The following is a 20,404-nucleotide window of genomic DNA, read 5'->3' as shown; positions in this document are numbered from 1 at the left end:
AAAAAGGCTGGTATGTGACAATAGTGCTCGTTATGTCACATGCATTGTCTGTTCAAAAATTGTATTGGCACACAGTGACTCACGATGAAGTTTCTCAAAATGCTCATAAAATGACAGGCTGGGGATTCGGTCAAAAGAGCTGAACCAATCTTGGTGCGTTTTCCGTGTTGGTTGCAATAACCTGTCAATAGTGCTGGCCTTTGCCAAGCTAGGCTTAACTGACAAGGTGAGAAGAAAAAGAGCGTAGACTAAATAAACAGAATTACATAAAAACCCAAAATGTGGAATAAATGTCTGAAGAAAATTAACAAAAAAATTAATCATGAAGCTGACAAGCTTCCATACCTGGTTTAACAAAATCAACAGATGGGGAAAATGGAAAAGGAGGATGTCGTTTCAGCAGGACAGACCACTCATCTTTCGTTCTAGTCTTCAGTTGTGCATCAGTTGAAAGCTCCCACCATGGCAGACCACCTTTCTGAGTGTTCCAGGACTGAATATATGCCTGCTCAGGCTCACCTGTGGCTGTTAAGAGATGACGATGTGATGGCAAAATGTAATGATGACCATGGAGGAACAACACTTAGTGCTTCAACGCAAATGAAAGGCTTTGTGAGTCCAGTAAGGGGAAGTTAGTTAGGTAAATGATATGGGTTTCTGATACAGCTATGTAGCCCAGGTGCTACATCCAAAATGGGTAACCAATGCTGTCATCATAATCTGTTGTTTCAATAACACACAATCAGGCAGAGATGGTTACAAAGTGAGTAGCCAGATTAAGATGATGAGCCTCAAGCAAAAACAGAAGAAATTATATACCAACTATTAAGCTGCAGCATTTGAGCAAGTCCAAACAAGAAACTAAAGCATCAAGGTTGAATATGCATTGGTAATTAGGGTTGTGAACAAAGACACCCTGAGATCACGCCAGGGAAAGCTGAGTTGGTCATTGCACTGACAAGTTAAACATTAATGCCTGAGGTGAAGGGTCTCTCTAGTGAGAGTGTTAAATGTGGCAAATGAGCTAAGGGTGGAAGCCATGTAGCCATTATTGAATCAACAAATGGGCAAAAAGCACAAGCGAAGCTCCACACAGTTCCAGGTACCTGGAAGTTTTAGGAAAGGGTGGGGATTGTCAGAATTAAATATCAACGACCAGTCATCAACCTTAGACCTAGTTGATGCTGTCAGGGTCTGGAGAGTTAGATCTCCAGCTGTTGGACCAAAAGAAGAGTGTCTCTCTGAGTATTTTTTATTATAAGATGTTTATGGAATGCAACAATAGACATATAGTGCATACCTCCATCGAGATTGCGGGAGAGGCGTTTGCTTGCTGAACGTGTGAAGCGAGGAGCAGGGCGGTCAATCATGGAGCTGGCTTGCCGGGTCTGGGCTTGAGTGCGCCCGCTGTACCTGAACTTGGAGCCCAGTACAAGGAAGCGACGTGATGAGGGAGCCTCTATTGTTGAAACCCTAAGGAATAAAATATTTATTTGAGTTTCATCAGCCAGTCTCTTTAATTCACATGAGAAGCCACATAGAAAATGCTGAATTAAAGTGTAGTAAATTGTTTTATATTCCATATTTGGCAATGTTGTGTAACTTGGCATGCAACAACAGTGACCCTTGGAGGGTTCATTCTCTGGTAAGGTCGAGTGCACTGTTGCTGGTCAAATAGACGTGGAGCCAATTTCACGGATTAGGCAGCAGTTAGCCAATTATGCAGAGGACAGAGAACAGACGTGTCACCAAGGAGGGAAATGACATTTAAATTGGGCAAGATCAAACTATTCTTACCTAAAGAAGGTGTGATGTTCAACACAGACCTTCCACAACTTCTTTGAGGCTTTGTAATTTGGCAGTTTGAAGCCAATTGTGCTTTCATACTGCTCTTGCTGAGGGCCAAAAGGAAAAAAATGTTACAAAAGAGTCAGAGATAGTGACATTGGGTTGATTACATTAGTCGGCCACACAGCCTGAAGCATGACATTTACCCTGAAGCAAGGTCGCATTAGTAAATTCTAAATCCTGTCCAGTCAAACAATTTAATTACTTAAAAAACAATGAATAGGATTACTAATATTTCTAAGCCATGTGAAAAGCAAGAAAAGAAAACAGCCTCCGTGTCAGAAGATTCAAAATCTAAACTAGCTCTGATTTAACACAATAATTTAAAGTAGCTAATACTAAATAATGACCTTCACAAAGGTGCTAAGGCAAGTAGCATTGTTTTTCCCCATAGCATTGGTTTGTATAATAAGCAGAATCCGAAAAGCTGCACTGCTCACTTCTAAGAATATTTGTGGATATGTTCCACATATCAAAAGACCCATAACATTTTGGTGCACGTTGTAATTTTGGAAAATATAATTATTTTCTCTCATCACTATGTGCTTACTATGCAACAATGTCAACACTTGTGCCCTAAAATTAAACTACCGGGGATGTTTGGGTCTTTTTAATGCTATGCTACACTATCCATTAGAGGTGGGTATATTTGGGCACCTCACAATTCGATTCAGATTACGATTAAGGAGCTACGATTCGATTAAAAATCGATTATTGATGCATCTTTAATTTAAGTATATTGAAGTAGTTTTACATTATTTTGTTTCACTAAATTAGCGTTTATCACTTGCAACTATTAAAAACTGTGCATTTGTAATAAAAAAACAGTTAAATTGATTTCCATCACATTTACTATGTTATATTAAATGTGTGCAAAACAGGGACATAAGTGCCCTGTAATAAAAGAGCTGGTCGGATCTCTCAGTGAGGTGGCTCGCTGCAGTCAGCCGTATTTTAAAACTGTCTGCCTAACAATATTTACTATTAATAAATGAATGATCAATTATTGACATTTACTAATCGATTTTATAATCGATCATGTCCAAATTGCGATGGATCTAAAAATCTATCATTTCCCCACCTTTACAATCCATCACACATCAGTCATGATTTATGCTAACTTTTAGGGTGTGTTAAAATTAATAATTACTTTAAAACTTTGGAAATAAATTAATTTGTAACCACAGTTTAAGCATTTCTAATTGTTTTATTCATAGAAGGACAAACGTTATATTGTTATTTACCTCAGATGGCCTGATCTTGATAAAGAAGCTGCTACGTTTGTAAGAGATTTTGAGAACTTTTGGCCAAGGAAAACGGTTGATTCTGAGCTTGTCCTTGTAAACCATCAGACCACTAGAGCAAACCCCCAGCGTAATATCCACACCATCAAGATCCTGGAAGCACAAACATTAGAGCGTTTTAAGTGAAGTGAAGTGAAGTGAATTATATTTATATAGCGCTTTTTCTCAAGTGACTCAAAGCGCTTTACATAGTGAAAGCCAATATCTAAGTTACATTCAAACCAGTGTGGGTGGCACTAGGAGCAGGTGGGTAAAGTGTCTTGCCCAAGGACACAACGGCAGTGACTAGGATGGCAGAAGCGGGAATCGAACCTGCAACCCTCAAGTTGCTGGCACGGCCACTCTACCAACCGAGCTATAACAGCTTTAATCGTTCTTTACAACACAAATCCAGTGGGGGGCAGACTTTCTCACACTATGAGGTTATGGAGTACTTATTCCCCACTTCCTCAGCAGTAGCCAACATTGATTTTGCAATTAAAATATGAATATGATTGATAAAGATGTCACAACTTAATGGAATGCATTTACAAAATTAATGTAAGCATGTTCATATTCAAACATTAACTTTGGTGTACAATTTCCATGAACTTAATTTAACCATCAAAGGTTTATAGACAAGGTCATTATCCCATCCATCCATTTTCTACCGCTTATTCCCTTTCGGGGTTGCGGGGGGCGCTGGTGCCTATCTCAGCTACAATCGGGCGGAAGGCAAAGTACACCCTGGACAAGTCGCCACCTCATCGCAGGGCCAACACAGATAGACAGACAACATTCACACACTAGGGCCAATTTAGTGTTGCCAATCAACCTATCCCCAGGTGCATGTCTTTGGAAGTGGGAGGAAGCGTAACACATTTTACCTTGGCTTGGTGCAGGTCCACACCATACATAGCTAGCTTCTTGGCATTTTCCAGAAATAACAGGTCAGCTTGGGCTGGACTCATTGACCTTTGATACAAAGAGGTGAATAAAACGCCATTATAAAAAAAAAAAAAATCAGCTTGTCACAATACCAAAATTTCAGTAGTAAATACTTGTGAATTTCCATGTTTTTTTTTCTTCATCAATACGTCAACAGAAATATAAAAAAATAATTTATTAAAAACTGCTTCAAACTGAAATATTTAAGATCACTGCCTTAAAATATTTTAGAAAAAAAATAGATTGTATTACCAGATTTAACTACACATTAAAAAAAAAACAGCATTGATCTATAACCTCCCAGTACAAACCAAACAAAACAAACAATACTATGATTATAAATGTGGCCATAAATAACAATAGTGAACTATTTTACTTTTGAAAAAGTACAGAAGTGGCGTGAAGACTTCAGTACATAAAACAACCAATATTGTTCTGGATATTCTTTCAATATAGTGGTGGCATGACTGCATCAAATAATTTGTAATAAAAAGTCTAGAAAAATATATAGTTAAAAGACAAAACTTTGTTTTATATTTTTTAATCACATTAAGCCTTTTCGCTCAATATTTATTGTGGTCTGTTCATTTTATTTCTAGAATGTGACACAGGTTCATAAGAAAACGCTGCATTCAGCAAATGGCCTCCGGGCAACATTCTGAACACCAATGGGTTACAAATTTCACCAAGAAGGCAAATCGCTGCCAAACGACGGAAGAGTATTTTTAAGCTGTCTTCTTAGCACTTATGGAAGTGATAAAAGTTGGATAGCAACTTTGTGGAGGTTGTTAACGCACTTTGCACACACTCCCTGGGCTTGTACTAGCGGATCTCCGTTCTCACTTAGGCGGCAAATTCATCGTTTGTCATGACTGCCTAAATTTGATTAGCGAATAATAACGACACACTGCACTCTGTCACTTCCTTTTCTCGTTTCACTCTTAATGCGTACATCGATAAAGTAGCAACATAGATCTCTTCTACTACGTATTTCTCTGGCGAATCCATTTAAGAACTTTGTACTCCGCCTACCGCCAGAATGCAGCTGAAATAGGCTCCAGCAACCCCCGTTACCCCGAAAGGGAAAAGCGGTGGTAAATGGATAGATCAAACCAATCATGCCTCCATGTGCAACTCGTGGTTTTGTGTACACTCTTCAGTCATTTATCTTATATGACTTCCAAACAAAACTCAGGGCTCACAGTAGCAGAGGCAAAGCCTTCCACTCAGGTTCTCTCTTTTTAGTCATGTCTTAAAGGGGAACATTATCACAAGACCTATGTAAGCGGCAATATATACCTTGATGTTGCAGAAAAAAGACCATATATTTTTTTTACCGATTTCCGAACTCTAAATGGGTGAATTTTGGCGAATTAAACGCCTTTCTGTTTATCAGTCTTTTTCCGATGACGTCAGAACGTGACGTCACCAAGGTAATACAGCCGCCATTTTCATTTTCAACACATTGCAAACACGGGGTCTCAGCTCTGTTTTTTTCGACTATTTTTTGGAACCTTAGAGACATCATGCCTCGTCGGTGTGTTGTCGGAGGGTGTAACAACACTAACAGGGAGGGATTCAAGTTGCACCACTGGCCCGAAGATGCGAAAGTGTCTGCTGCCAGACCCCTATTGAATGTACCAAAGTGTCTCCACATTTTACAGGCGATGACAGACATGGCACAGAGATGTATGGATAACCTGCAGATGCATTTGCAACGATAAAGTCAACTAAATCACAAAGGTGAGTTTTGTTGATGTTGTTGACTTATGTGCTAATCAGACATATTTGGTCGCGGCGTGACTGCCAGCTAATCGGTGCTAACATGCTACGCTAATCGATGCTAACATGCTATTTAGCGGCGGTGCTAAAGCAGACATGGCACAGACATGTATGGATAACCTGCAGATGCATTTGCAACTATAAAGTCAACGAAATCACAAAGGTGAGTTTTGTTGATTTTTACTGCCAGCTAATTGATGCTAACATGCTATGCTAATCAATGCTAACATGCTATTTACCGGCGGTGCTAAAGCAGACATGGCACAAAGATGTATGGATAACCTGCAGATGCATTTACAACTATATTACGTTTCCTTCCACCCACATTTAATGCGAAAAAAACACTTACCAATCGACGGATTTAAGTTGCTCCAGTGTCACAAGAGGCCAAAGTCCTGATCGTTCGGTCCGCACATTTTACCGACGATGCTAACGCAGCTATTCGGCCATGCTATGGCTATGAATAGCGTCAATAGATATTCGCTCAATAGTTTAAGTTTCTTCTTCAATACTTTCATACTCCAACCATCTGTTTCAATACATGCATAATCTGTTGAATCGCTTAAACCACTGAAATCCGAGTCTGAATCCGAGCTAATGTCGCTATATCTTGCTGTGGTATTCGCCATTGTTTGGTTGTATTGGCAGCACTGTATGACGTCACAGGAAAATGAACAGTGTCTTGGCAGAGAGCGAAAAAAAGGCATTTTAAGGCTTTTTTTAGGGATATTCCGGGACCGGTAAAATTAAAATAAAAAATTCAAAAAATACAACAGGCCACTGGGAACTGATTTTTATTGTTTTTAACCCTTTTGAAATTGTGATAATGTTCCCCTTTAACGCCTAAGCATGTCTGCTTTTTTTGTGTTTTTCCCTGATTGACAAGTTTTTCCTAGTTTGCTAACTCAACACAAGTCCTAAAAAGCCAAAAGCCCAGCGTGGAAAAAAGAGGAAATCCCTGTGGATTAAAAAAAAACTATTTGCGGGGAGCACTGTTCATCAATGTCGCTCGCTGTGCTAAAGCAGACTTATTGCGCAGTTAGGGAACATTCCCTCTCCAGGGAGTTGTACAGTATTGAGTACTAACGATACTAAAAAAAGCTGGTAAGGATGTATTTGTTGCGTGTTGATATCAACTTAGTATCAATACTTTTGACAACCCTAGTCAAATCAGATTCCTTACGTTATAATATATTGTGGAGGCTTACCTGTAAGTGCGATGCAGCTCCATCACTTTGTCCTCCAACTCTTTGCTCTGTCCAGGAGCAAGGCTTAGATCTTTAACATAGTCAGCTCCATGGACTTCAGGGTCATATTCCCCAAGCTCTGACTGCGCTGTGTAAGAGCCCAGTAAGGATAGGGTGACAAAGGAACAGGGAAGAACCCCACACATGATGTCCTTCCTCAGTTGGAGACATAGATAGTACCTAGAAAATCATAAGGGAGAAAATTCGCATGAAACATATTAGGGAGTCAATTAGCAATTGAGAGTGTCATTAAGAGAGTGACATCTGTATTTGAAATACAGTGATACATTATAGCCACAAGTCAGTCCCACGCAAACAAACAAACATTTAAGGATCGTTCACCTGGTGAGGTCTTCGGTGAGCTGTGCTGGGTCAGGAGGGTAGAACTTTATGTTGAACATAAATTCATAGATAGCACCTGGCACCTGTTTGCGAATCTCCTTGGTGTGTTCCAGCCATGTCTGGAGGAAGGAAAACACACTTTATATTACCAAAACTCGGTGTATATTTCTGGTCAATGCAATCCATCGTCATCCATCCATCCATTTTCTACCGCTTATTCCCTTTTGGGGTCGCTGGTGCCTATCTCAGCTACAATCAGGTGGAAGGCGGTGTACACCCTGGACAAGTCGCCACCTCATCGCAGGGCCAACACAGATAGACAACATTCACACTCACATTCACACACTAGGGCCAATTTAGTGTTGCCAATCAACCTATCCCCAGGTGCATGTCTTCGGAAGTGAGAGGAAGCCGGGGTACCCGGAGGGAACCATTTAGATCCGAACTTGGCTGAACTTAAAATATTTTTTTAAATGTGTAGATTGTCATAAAATAGGTTAGCCACCACAAACAATTAAAAAATGGAGATAGAAACTTTAGTTAAAAGCTGACCTTGTTGCCTGGTGTTTCCCAGTGAGCAAGGCCAAAGTAATCTTTCTCCAGCAAGTTGAGGTGGTCGCACACTTTAGTGACAAGCTCCTGCCCTTTAGCGTGTTTCTAAATGAGAGGACAAAGTGGATTTAAAAAAAACAGAAATGGCAAAATCCAGGAACTTGTGCAGTCACTTACATCAAGCTCACACTCAAACGAAGTATCATCCAGTAAGGTGACTTTACAACGAATGGTTTTCTGTCGTTTGGAGCCTTTGGCGTCATCACCCTTCTTCTCAGTCTTCTTTTCTGTAGCAAGCTGCTGCTCTTTTGTTTCCACCTTAGGCTTCTCTTCTTCTTTTGCCTCTTTCACCTGCTCTTCTGGTTCTTCCGTTTTCTTTTCCGCACCCTCTTCTTTCACTTCTTTGACGTTTTCTGGCTCTTCTTTGATTTCAGCTTCCGCCTTATGTTCTTCTGGAGCTGGCTGGAAAAGACAGAAGAGGGGAAAGTAATACATGAGGTTGGAGTATTTGAAAACATGAGACCAACAACAGAGTAAACACATACAGTATAATTAAAATAACAATATGCAACATTAAGCTGACCTGCATCTCTGCGCTGCTGAGTGAATGTTGATCAGGGGCTTGCTGTGTTTCTGGCTCAGTTTTAAGTTCTGGTTCTGGGGCAGCAATGGGTGCTTTTACTTTCTTTTCACTTGACACTTTCACCTCTTCCTTTTTTTCTTTTTTCCCCGTCTCTTTTTTCTTTCCTTTGTCTGCGTCCTGTTTTTGCTTATCTTCTGTCTTCTTATTGTCGTTCTCTTTCCCCGTCTCCTCCTCTTTCTTTTTAACCTCCTTTAGGTCATCATCTGCCTTTTTTTTGGATTCGTTTAGTTTCTCCTCCTCTTTCTTTTTGGCCTCCTTCAATTTATCTTCTTTCTTTTTGACCTCCTTTAATTTGTCTTCCTCTTTCTTTTTGGCTTCCTTTAATTTCTCCTCTTCTTTTTTCTTGGCCTCCTTGGATTTATCCTCCTCTTTCCTTTTCAATTTCTCCTCTTTTGCTTTCTCTTCCTCCTCTTTCTTTTTTGCCTTCTCCTCCTCTTTCTTCTTTGCTTTTTCTGCCTCTTTTGCTTTTTCTTCTTCCCTTCTCTTCTTATTCTCTTCCTCTCGCTTCTTTGCCCTTTCTTCTTCTTCTGCTTTTTTCTGAGCTTTTTCCTCTTCTTTTTTCTTCACCCTTTCTTCTTTTTCTTTTTTCTTTGCTTCCTTTTTATCAACCTTGTTCACTTTACTCTCTACCTTGTCAGTCTCTGTACCAATTGTGTCTTTTGCTTCAGTAGCTTTATTTTCTTCTTCTGTATCCAATTGTTCCTCTTTTTCCAGAGCCTTCTCTACCTTTTTCTCCTTTTGCTGCGTTTTTTTTGCTTCTTCGTCTTCTTTTTTCTTCTCTTGCTCCTCTTCCGTTTTAGCCTCTGTGGTTTTCACCTTCTCTGCATCCCTTTCTTCTGTTTTCTTCTTAGCTTCTTTCTTTTTCTTTTTACTACCCTTCTTCTCCAGTTTTTCTGGCTCTGTCTTTTTTTCCGCCTTTTGTGGTTTCTCTTCGCTCTCTTTGACCTCTTTACTGTCCAATTTGTCCTCCTCTATGGGAGCCTCCTTTTCAGTTTTCACTTTATCCTCTTCTGTGTTGTCAGATTTTTCCTCTCCGTCCTCCTTTTCCTCTCTTGCTTTCTCTGCCTCAAAGTCCTCTCCTTCGGAACACTGGGAGCGACGTTTGAGAAAAGAGGAAAAGAGTCGAGACAGGCCTTTGCCAGCAGAGGTTCTGGTGCGAGGTTTCAGCTGGTCCTCTTCAGGTGAAGATGTTAGATTGGCAGGCCCAGGCTCGGTAGCCTGTACCTGGGTTTGTTTAGCTGACTGCTCGCCCTCTGGCTCAGATGTGGCTGCCTCTGGACTCTTCTTATTGTCAGGTTCGGGTTCAGCACTACTGGCCTTTTGCTTGCCTTCAGTGTCCGCCTCGCTTACGGCACTTGCCTCTGTTGTCATGGTAGCCACTAGGTTGGAGAACAAGAAATGAGTCAAAGGTGTGGACAAGGCCACAGCGCTGTTTACAAAGTAAGTGACAGCACAACGCTGCTGCATTTGTAAGACAACAAACAAGATTAGGATCAATCAACTTTAATCCTGTGCTTCGTAAACATGCCTAACACTATTTGCTAAACACATGCAATAAATAACAGTACTCTTGAGATTGTAGATGCAATCCTGTTGGAGTAACAAACATTTTGCTTAATAATGTTCAAACACACAAAAAAAAGTTAAGTTTTACATAAAGTTGTATGAAAAGTTTGGACGCCGCATGGCCCTTTAAATGTGGCAAAACCTATTGGGTGTGCTCATAATGTGTGAACTTGGAGGAGTAACTGTATGCCTCTGCATACGATTATACACATGCCCCTGCAGAGATGCTTTGGTTAGCCATATCTTGTTCAAACTGTATGTAGAGGCTTAGCAGTAGAAGAGGTACACCATGACCACAATATGTAATTGTTGGGTTTTAATGGCCAAGAGCCAATTGTCATCCACGGACAAAATTCACATGGTCACACATATTTGCACAGACTTCTCACGATACACGCACATGCACGAACAACACACAATGGATGTCTTTGTTGGATGGCTAGTGTGTTGGTGTTGGTATGTTGTTCCAAATTCACAATCCTCCCTGTTACAGACTCATTAAATCTTATGGACACAAAGGAGTCATTTCTACTTTGTATGTGCCCATGAGCATCACTTGTATCAAACGTGCCAAACTTCTGTGTGTCCCATACATTAATTTTTACAGTAGCGGACAACCACAATTGCATTTGGACCACCACAAAAACACCGGGCAGTTGTGAGGTTTTCACAATGTTCTTTAATATCTGTACCATTTTAGTGTGTCTCTAAAAGGCAGCGCCTGGTGAAGTTGGCTGTGTTAGTTCAGGTTTGTGTACTGCGTGAGAGTGGCTAGCATGTAGCACCAAAATAGGGCAATGATAACTACTTTTTTCCCACGGTCTGGTGCTATTATGGACAAGGTTTTGGTTACTACCCCTTTTAAATACAGCAAAAAAGTTACTAAGTCTTTCCTACTTTGTCTTTTTAAGAAGGCAGATCTGGCATATTTATAAAGATGCAACTAAAGCCTTGGACAGGCTGAAAAACGCTTGCCAGCATTATGCATTATAACACGCAGTGACGTGCTTTCAGGGGAGGCAATTGATGCAGTGCCTCACCTGCCACCAGGTGGCTTAACCATGAGATGTTCCAAAAGGAAGTAATAAAATAAAATAAGTTTTAATATTTCTCTTTTGGTTTCTGCTTTCTACGTGATTTTGGTGTGGTTCCTGTATATTTTGATAATTTTCATGGTCAAAATCGCGGAAATTCCATGTTTCCTGATCAAAACAATGCAGCAGATGAGAAGTGAGGCAGACACAGGCGGTGCCTCCACAGCTACACACAGTGTGTATTGGGTGTGTGCGTGCAGGGTGTGCATGCTTGTTGCCACGTGGAAAAGGCAGGTCTTGAGGCAGCAAGTACCTCTGCCTCAAGGTAGGGGGCGATATATTGTCAACTTTCAGTTCAATACCTCAGCAGTACTCTGACTCGCCACACTGGGAGAAGTGGGGACGCTCAAGCTAGCAGACACAGGTCTCTCTAGCGGAAGCCAACACTTTTTTCTTTTCTTTTTAACTGTATTTATAACAAACATGGCATTTTTATTAGAGTAAGCCAGTGTTTGTGGGTTTTTTTTGTCAGATGCAAAAATATTGTTTAATTTCTTTGAATTAAATGAATGTTTCTGCCAATATGGAGGATTATATACTGTATCCAAGATGAAATACTTCTCTAAACTGGACTTTAAGACAAAATTAATGCGGTCATACAAAGTACGTTTTCATGGAGGATAGCTATTGCTGCTTCAGATAAAAATACAGAAAGGTAAAATACACTCACAATACTTGATTTATTTTGTTAAAAGCAAATGGGACCAAAAAGTATTTAATAACAACTTTACCAAATAGTTTTTGGACCCATTTATTATATCATAACATCATTATGATAACGTTTTTATGAAAGCGAATAACTCTGTTTTTTTTCCTGTAAGTCTAGTGTTCAACCTTAAACAACAATGATTAGAGCTGCACATATGAATTTAAGTTTTAAAAAAAAGAAGAAAAAAAAGAATGTATGCCTCACCTGGTGTTTAGTTCACCGCAAGTCACTGATAACACACAACCTCTGCTGTCTGAGATGTGTCCCTTCCAGTAGCTGGGCATCTTGTCAACTATTTGCCTAATTGCTTACTAATGTTGCACTGTTTTGTTTCCCCAATGCTTAGTTCAAAGCTTGCCATGCCATGTATGGAGAGGGGGGGGGGGGGGGCTGCTAGACAGGCAGACAGAGGGGTAAGGCCAATCCTCCAGATGTACAGAGCTGCCCAAGAGGGTGTATGTTTGGCCTGGAATATCATGCATGCACATCCCATTGGAACGGCAAGACAGCAGGAGAGGAGGAGGGGGTACACACAGACAAAATCCTCTTCAGCCCTCCCATTGTTTGTGTCCAGTGACCAATAACTACACTGCACTCTATGACTAATCCCGACTACTACCCTCCCCCCCAAGAGACCCCACATAGGCCTTTTCCCCAGGTCAACACACTCACACAGCTATGCATCAGTGCCCATAGTCTCCACTGGGTCTTTTAATGCTCTGTCATCTCAATTCTGATTGCCAGGAAGCAGACAGGCTCCTAATGGACCAGCTGAGCTTGTGCCTGCTGCCGCCTCCATTTTGTGTTGCCTATCTAACATCTCAGCTAACCGCCAGCTGAGCATGGGGAGACGCAATCACTTAACTGATGGAGATAACACAGTGCACAATCAATCTCTTGTTACATGATTTTGCCGCCATGGATGCAATGATACAAAACACTGTTGTGTTGTAAAGAAATACATTTGTCCTCAGTACCAGTACAAATCAGTCTCTCTAATGAGCTAAATTGTAGAAGTAGGTCACCCTCGAGCAAGAATGAGTTAAACTATTTGCCCAACTGGAAGACTGTAGTTAAAATTTGATGAGACCGCCACTAGAACGCTTACAAATGTTTTTTTTTTTAGAAAATTACTCACTTCATCTTGCATTTGAACACACCAGATCACAGCAGCTGTCAAGCATCACTAACAAATGTATAAAAGAAAACCCCTATGACAACATAAACAAGTACTTTTCAGAATTCAAGTTGTTATAGAGGTTTTCTTTTATAAATTTGTATGTGATGCCTGACAGCTGTTGTGACCTGGTGTGTTCAAATGCAAGCTGAAGTGAGACAGTATGACTACTTGAGGAAGAGCTTTTACAGGAGGAAGAGATATGGTATATAAATAGCTACATGCGCTCAAAATGCTGGGACTCATTAGTTAGCCTTTACAGAGGATCTCACATCTATTTATGTCCATAGCATTGCACAGCGTATGGCACGCAAATGCACATGTGCATCCATGCTTGGCCAAAAATGAACACGACACTACAAATTAATCTGGATGTTACTGCTCTTTAGTTAACATGCAACATAAATGGCGATGGTGATGCACATTCCTTACATACACTACTATCATATAAGAACGGTGCAATGTAAAGAAAGCATGTTTCCTGGCCACTTGGGAGTAGGCTTAAGGAATTAGAAGGAGTTTAGAGTTAATCAGGCCCAAGTTACCCAGTGAGATTATCGCTACCTGCCTGCCTCTAGGGGCTATCTCACTGTCTTAATGTACTCAGGACTCTAGAGCAGCCTTTTTGGATGTGCATATGCATCTTGGTCTGTGTAGGAGTACAAAAAAGGGGAGATGGCAAACACACAGAGGTGATCAGCTGCGCTTATTCACAGTTAAGTGGAGCTCTCCCCTCTTGGTTAAAAATCAAGAAAATCAGAAAAATTGAAGGCCATGCTGTTTGTCATCGGGCCACATGGTGGCTCTTACTAATAAAATAGTCGCTGTGTGCCTAGCTCAGCTGCACTGTATGTTAATGCAAACATGCATGTCCAACATCACCCATTTACCGACAGTGGCTACCTTTAAATAGATTATGGTGGAAGATGAGTCTGCGAATGAAGCACAAGGACATTAGAGGACATTGATACTTTATGTGAGGTTAAGTATTCCTTTATCTTAGTCTGGTCTTGCATGTAAACTTATCCAAACCCAGTTCTATAGTAATCAATATGCACAGACGGCTTGTGCTGTCAATAGAGTAACATGAAACACCATGGGAAATGAATGAAGCAGCCTGATTGATTTTGGTATGGTCGCCCTGTAAGTGATTCCAAAACCATTAATTTCCAACACTAACTGTGTTAAAGAATAGTGTGTAGTAGAGCGGGGTCCCCAAACTTTTTTGCACTAGGGACCGGTTTAATGTAGGCATTATTTTCACAGACCGGCCTACCACGTGTGGCAGATAAATATAGCAAATAAGTGCAAAAAAATGTGGTACATTTCTGTGAATTTCTATTTCCATTGTAAAAGTTATGTATTCATATTTTGTGCACTATTTCATACGTATATATACTAATGTTAGCTTTGTTGGTCCAATTTCCCATGCGTAAATACATCTATTCCTGCTAACTACTTGTGTAATAGGACTACAGTATGTGCAATAATACCAGCACTTTATAACTTACTAGGCCAAGGGAAATATATAATTTCTTCCTTCAGCACAATTATTATATGCAAGAATTTAGCACATATCCATCTGACTTATGCACTTTAACTACTATGGTAGCTTTGTTCCTGAACAGCCCTGATCTTAGGTCTTCAACCTGCCGGGGAATGCAGATGGGACCTAGCTTTTTTCTACGATTTGGCACCTTTACATTTGATATCTTTATTAATGTGCATTGTCCCATGTAACAAAGATGTAACAAATATAGCAAATGGCGACTTCCTATCAGGAGTTATAATACATCTATGAACAAGTGTATTGGTGTGTCTGGTGGGACTAGCGAAAGTTTAATATGAGAAAATGCAGTCGGTTATAAATTATTTAATGTCTCTGTGCGGCCCGGTAGAAAATGTGTCACCACTGCACTATAGCACACCATTGCAGTACTCTTTCAAACATTGAACATAAAATAATAATTTGTGTCCAGATGTTGTGAATGTACATACAGTACATTGTGCAAAACTTGAATCAGCAAAACAAATCAGCATAGTGTAAATTTAGATTACAGACTTTCTGAGTGAGTTCCTCCGCCATTCACAAGGAAAGGAGCAGCAGACAGTGAGTGAGGACATGTGGAGTCTGTTTATTTGCACAACACAGTAGTAGTCTAACTGCTCAAACGCATCATAACTCCCAAAAGAGGATTAACAGCAGCAAGCTCCTACGGGACCTCAATGACCTCACTCTCACACAGCAGAGCCACAAACAGCCTTCAGCACCACGCTCTCAACGCTGCTGATTCAACAATATACAGGCGAGCCCAAGCACCATCACCATTGTTTCTCAACTTCACCACTTATCCTTACTGACCAGTGAACCCCGCGAACCCAGCCATCCTCCACCCAATGCTCCAAATGCCATTTTTGCCTCAATAAAGATGACCGGACTATATTCATAATACAGCGGCATCCTCACTGGAGAGGAGGCATTTTGAACAAGTTTTTTAATGTGTCGTGAGAGTGAAAAAGTGCAGGCGTACATTTTCATATTGCACCCTCCCCCTGAGTGTGGGTATTTTTAACCCATCTCTCCTCCTAGGGGGTGAAAGCAAGTCATGTCATGCAGAACATTTAATTCAATAGCAGCGGCATCTTTGAGTCAGCCTGTAGCACACAACTGTACATCAACTGTCTTATGTAAAATGGAATAAATAGCAGAACATATTTGTCATTTAGAATGAATGTATTTATATATATATATATATATATATAAAATGGAGACATGTAAGTTGTACTGTAAACCCGCATAATGGATTATTGTGATTTGATTAAAATACTAATTCACTGTATCACCAGATTGTAATTTAGCAAATTGAGATTGTATTGCGAGCAAATGCTTGTTGGGTTTCAGACGAGTGGAGCCGTGCGCTTCTACCCATGTTTACAAAAACCCCTCACATGTAGGCATGGCGATTACTTTTCAGGTGCCCCTCATATTTTTTTTAAACAACAATAAGATGCCAATTATATTGGACAATTTAGTGTACATCGATTTTCATGTTTAACTTCTGCCCTCAACATGCAGCGCAGACGTGAGCGGATTGTGTTGCACCATTCAAAACAATCCCCGGTATGAAAATGGCGCCGAATGTGCGACGAAACCAAATAAACAAACTCATCCGTCAGCTACAGCGTCATCTTTACATTCAGACTCACCTGCTGCGGGTTTAGCATCAACTAGAAAAAGCAAATGAGAACACAACTAGAAGCCCCCGCCAAAATAAATCCAGTATTGGTCACGTTCACAAGACGAACAATGTTGAGGAGACACACATGCTTTGTTGTGTTCGAGGTGTCCGACGCTCGTAAAGGAGGCGGAGCCAAACCTCCCCGGGCTTGGACCCCACTCGGGACCAGGCGAGCCACATGCAAGGTGCACACAACCGAGGATCGAATCAAACTTAAAAACTTACAATGCACTCATGCATGGATGTCTCCTTCAAAAAAAAAAACAATAAACAGGGTTGATCTTATATATCCGTATCTAGATGGCTTGCAAAGCATAACTCAACGTCTATTTCATCATGTTTTCATGTCATCTGCAGTATTCAAACAAGTTATTTTATTTACTTTCCTAACAAGAAAACGACTCACATTTAAAAGGGAAGCTGCACTTTTTGGGGAACCATTCACAATATGACAAGCAGACATATGTTTTTCTTTTCTTATGCACTCTAATTTGTAAAATATGGCAAGTATGAGGTGGCTAACAATGCAGCTAATGTGAGTCACGTTTGCGCCCATAACCCTTTAAAAAAATCCCAAAAACGTTGATGATACTTCATTTACATCTTGTGATCTGAATATTAACAAAGTTTTAGCAATATTTTTCAGCCCTAACACAGACAGACTATTTTAGTGGTGTCGTTGTTGTAAGCATTTCACCAATCTCGCGCACTTTGCAAATTATACGTCATTTCCACTGTGCCCAAGCAATTTGCATATCTCAAAACGAGATTTAAGACGAGATGTTGTGGCTGGTTTAGTCAGTAACCCTACATTATATTTTATAAATAGTAAACCAAGTTGTGGTAGTAGTTTAGTCAGTAGTTTAGTCGTGGATGTACACTGTATAGTGGTTAGGGTTAGGGTTGGACTGATTTGAGGGCAATACTCAGTTATATTGTCCCGACTACAAATGAATAGATTTACATAAGTATTTAATAAATTATTTTGACACAAAAAAACATGTATAAATTTGCGCCCATTGATTTGCAAAATGTGCACCACACATTATTCAAATATATAGCTGGAAGCAATTTGCAAAAAGATTGCGCATTATACAAATTTGCAAAATGTGGTTGCGCATTTTGCAAATTGCTCACATTGGTATTGTGCCTACAACATCGTAATCTCAGATAGCTACCCTGCCAAAGTATATTTTAGCTATAGCTAAGGTATTAACCTGGATAAACTGACCATAAACCGAGAAGTGATTGTTTTATTATGTTGGTAGTTTGTATTTCCTATTCAGCACTTAGCAGTCGTGCCACTAGCTGGATCTGCTTAGCAAACAGCTTCTAAAACTTGTAGCTCATCCTCCATATATTCAATTCAGGCTCTCTCTGGTTCTGGATCATCATTCGTACCAAAGTAGTCTTTATTGTTTCCCACGAGGAGTGCCCTGATTTGTAGTTGTTGTAGTTGAAGGCAAAAAGAACAGTTTGCATAAAAGGAGCAAAATACGTAATTATTACATGTTATTATGAATGTGCCTGTTACAACATTACATAGATATTTTCACTGTGTACATAAAACGATGATGGAGACTTGCGGATGTCTTTTAGAGCGCTTCATAGGCGGAATAGAGCGAATACCATTAGATCCATTGTTAGCTGACTTTTGCTAGTGTTTATTTACAACTAACAATGCATTAAAAAAGAGAAATATGTATTATTATCTTACATAAATATTTTAAACAATAGGCAAATTAAAGAAAGTACAGTTCCCTTACACATATAATATAGTTGCAATGTCAGCCACTTTAATCCAAAAGTGTTACAACCCAATAATGCCAAATTCAAAAAATGCACACGCTCGAATGGCGTCTTAATGGACCCCTAAATGGTCTCCACCCATCTGCCTGACCCTATTAGGGACATACGGCTGATAGGCAGTGTGGGGGTGGAGAAGGGGAAGTGAAGGGGTTCATTATTTCCTTTCAGACACCATCACCGTCAACTCACACAAGAGACAAGTGCACAGCACAACCACCAGCTATCTCTGAAGCAGCATTAAATCAAAGCGCTTACCAGGAAATAGGTGATTGTGTCAATGAGTCCGACGCAAATAAAGTCCACGGAGGAAAAATCCAAAAATATCTCTGAAGCACAGCAACAGTCGTGTTTTTCTTAGACTTTGGTCTCAGAGCAGCGTGACGCCAAATCGGGGCGTCCAAAGAGCGGTTAAACATTTACTAATGTATTAACAGCACAGACCTGACTAATCCCACCTGGGTGCAGACAGAAAGCAATCACTTAGTTTGTTCGTTTCATCCCGGTATGAGGTGGTTATATTGTGAAAGAAACAAACGAGGATATGAGGCTCAGTTGCTTAGGAAACTGGTGGGGCCGTGCTGCATGGAGCAGGTGTTGAGCAGGACCCAGGAGAGCGACGATGAGACGGAACCAAGGAGGGGAGGAGCGACATCCACAGACCCAAAATCCCCTGAGACAACGCCAGATTGAAGCCCTAGACTCCCAGAGACCAGCTCACACTCACAAGGCAGACACACCCTTTAAAAAAAGTGGCACACGCTTTTGGGTTGTCTTCATAATCCTGCCCCCTCATACAAAAAACGGGTACATGCATGATGGTGCATTTCCAGGAGAGTGCACAGCGGATGGGGGTGGGGAAGGGACTATGTTTGTTTGGAACATCTTTATCCCTCTCTGGCTCCCTCACTCAACGATTACATAATAAAGTTCATTCCACTTCCACCCAGTTCATCTCCCTTTGACTTTCAGCGCTGCATCAGGGCGCACATTTCACATCATAAAGCGCCTTTCCCACCCCATACGTCTTATCTAAAACTACACGCCGCTAGGAAAATGCTGCAAAATATGAATCGTGAGTGCACGCTCTGAGGGCATGGTTGCTGCGGTTTTGTTTGTGCTCCCACCCCGAGTTTTCAAGAGCCCCTAATGGGATCCCAACCGTACATCAATATTCATAAAGGCACTGTTATATCATGAAGAATTCATAAAGCGAGAATGTTGTAAGTTACTGCTTCAGTCTACAAGCAGACATGTTGTCTCCCCTCATTATTTGTCTGGTTTTTGATAATGAACTTGCAATAGAATATCATATAAATAACATTCAGTCAGAAATTAATTCTAAGTTACTCTTTTATTTCGTGGGAACTAGCACAAATATTATTTCATAAAAACAATTAAATTGTCTGAGAAATATAAATAAAAATCCAAATTCTTTATATAACATGTGTTTGTTGTTGAAAGAAGCAACAATGAGCTTGCACTGACAAAAACAGGGATGGATGAACACTTTTAGTCACCTGACTACGTCACAATGAATCAAGATAAACTAGTGTGTACTACCACCTAGTGGACAAACACTACATGAGCACATTTTCCAACTCCATTTTTAAATATTTACATTATAACTTAAGTTGGGAATCTTTGGGCGATTCATGATTCTATTACAATTAATATCCAGTAGCTACGATTCAATTAAAAAACGATTAGTGATGCATCTTTAATTCTTGTTCATTGATACAGTTTTGCATTTTTGCGTTTCACTAAATAAGCATTCATGACTTGCAACTTTTAAAAACAGCGCATTTGAAATAAGAACAGTTAAATAATTCCCATTACATGTGTTGAATTAATGGAAATGTGAGCAAAACTGAAACATAAGTGCCCTAAAACAAAGGAGCTGGTCGGATCTTTCGGTGTAGTGCCTCGCTGCGGTCAGCCAAATTTTAGAACTGTCAGCATTACTTTATTTACAATGAAAAAATACTCCTCTCTGAGCTGCTACCTTACCGTGGCAGAGGAGTTTGCGTGTCCCAATGATCCTAGGAGCTATGTTGTCTGGGGGCTTTCATGCCCCCTGGTAGGGTCTCCCAAGACAAACAGGTCCTAGGTGAGTGGTCAGACAAAGAGCAGCTCAAAGACTTCTATGGAATTACAACAAAATGAAC

The 20,404-nt window shown here is 40.4% G+C and overlaps 1 protein-coding gene across 4 annotated transcripts in view; it reads right to left on the bottom strand.

Moving 5' to 3' along the window:
- LOC133562413 (uncharacterized) overlaps positions 1-20,404 on the bottom strand; it is a 45,928-nt gene that overhangs the window by 16,808 nt on the left and 8,716 nt on the right. The window contains exons 1-13 of one of the 4 annotated variants that reach the window (XM_061916597.1): positions 18,495-19,062; positions 8,586-10,024; positions 8,180-8,464; positions 8,003-8,107; positions 7,451-7,569; positions 7,070-7,288; positions 4,019-4,106; positions 3,093-3,245; positions 1,798-1,895; positions 1,301-1,473; positions 1,107-1,214; positions 346-525; positions 84-218 (exon numbers count right to left, since the gene is read on the bottom strand). In XM_061916597.1, the coding sequence (XP_061772581.1) occupies positions 84-218; positions 346-525; positions 1,107-1,214; positions 1,301-1,473; positions 1,798-1,895; positions 3,093-3,245; positions 4,019-4,106; positions 7,070-7,288; positions 7,451-7,569; positions 8,003-8,107; positions 8,180-8,464; positions 8,586-10,016 (3,094 nt within the window). In that variant the 5' untranslated portion in view covers positions 10,017-10,024; positions 18,495-19,062. Of the gene's footprint in view, positions 1-83; positions 219-345; positions 526-1,106; positions 1,215-1,300; positions 1,474-1,797; positions 1,896-3,092; positions 3,246-4,018; positions 4,107-7,069; positions 7,289-7,450; positions 7,570-8,002; positions 8,108-8,179; positions 8,465-8,585; positions 10,025-14,094; positions 14,162-16,398; positions 16,569-18,494; positions 19,063-20,404 lie in introns of those variants that run through there. The other 3 variants (XM_061916596.1, XM_061916595.1, XM_061916598.1) reach the window with 3 other exon arrangements.

The sequence above is a fragment of the Nerophis ophidion genome, linkage group LG11 (genome assembly GCF_033978795.1).
Source record: "Nerophis ophidion isolate RoL-2023_Sa linkage group LG11, RoL_Noph_v1.0, whole genome shotgun sequence".
Taxonomy (NCBI): domain Eukaryota; kingdom Metazoa; phylum Chordata; class Actinopteri; order Syngnathiformes; family Syngnathidae; genus Nerophis; species Nerophis ophidion.
This window is presented reverse-complemented; position numbering and strand designations above follow the sequence as displayed.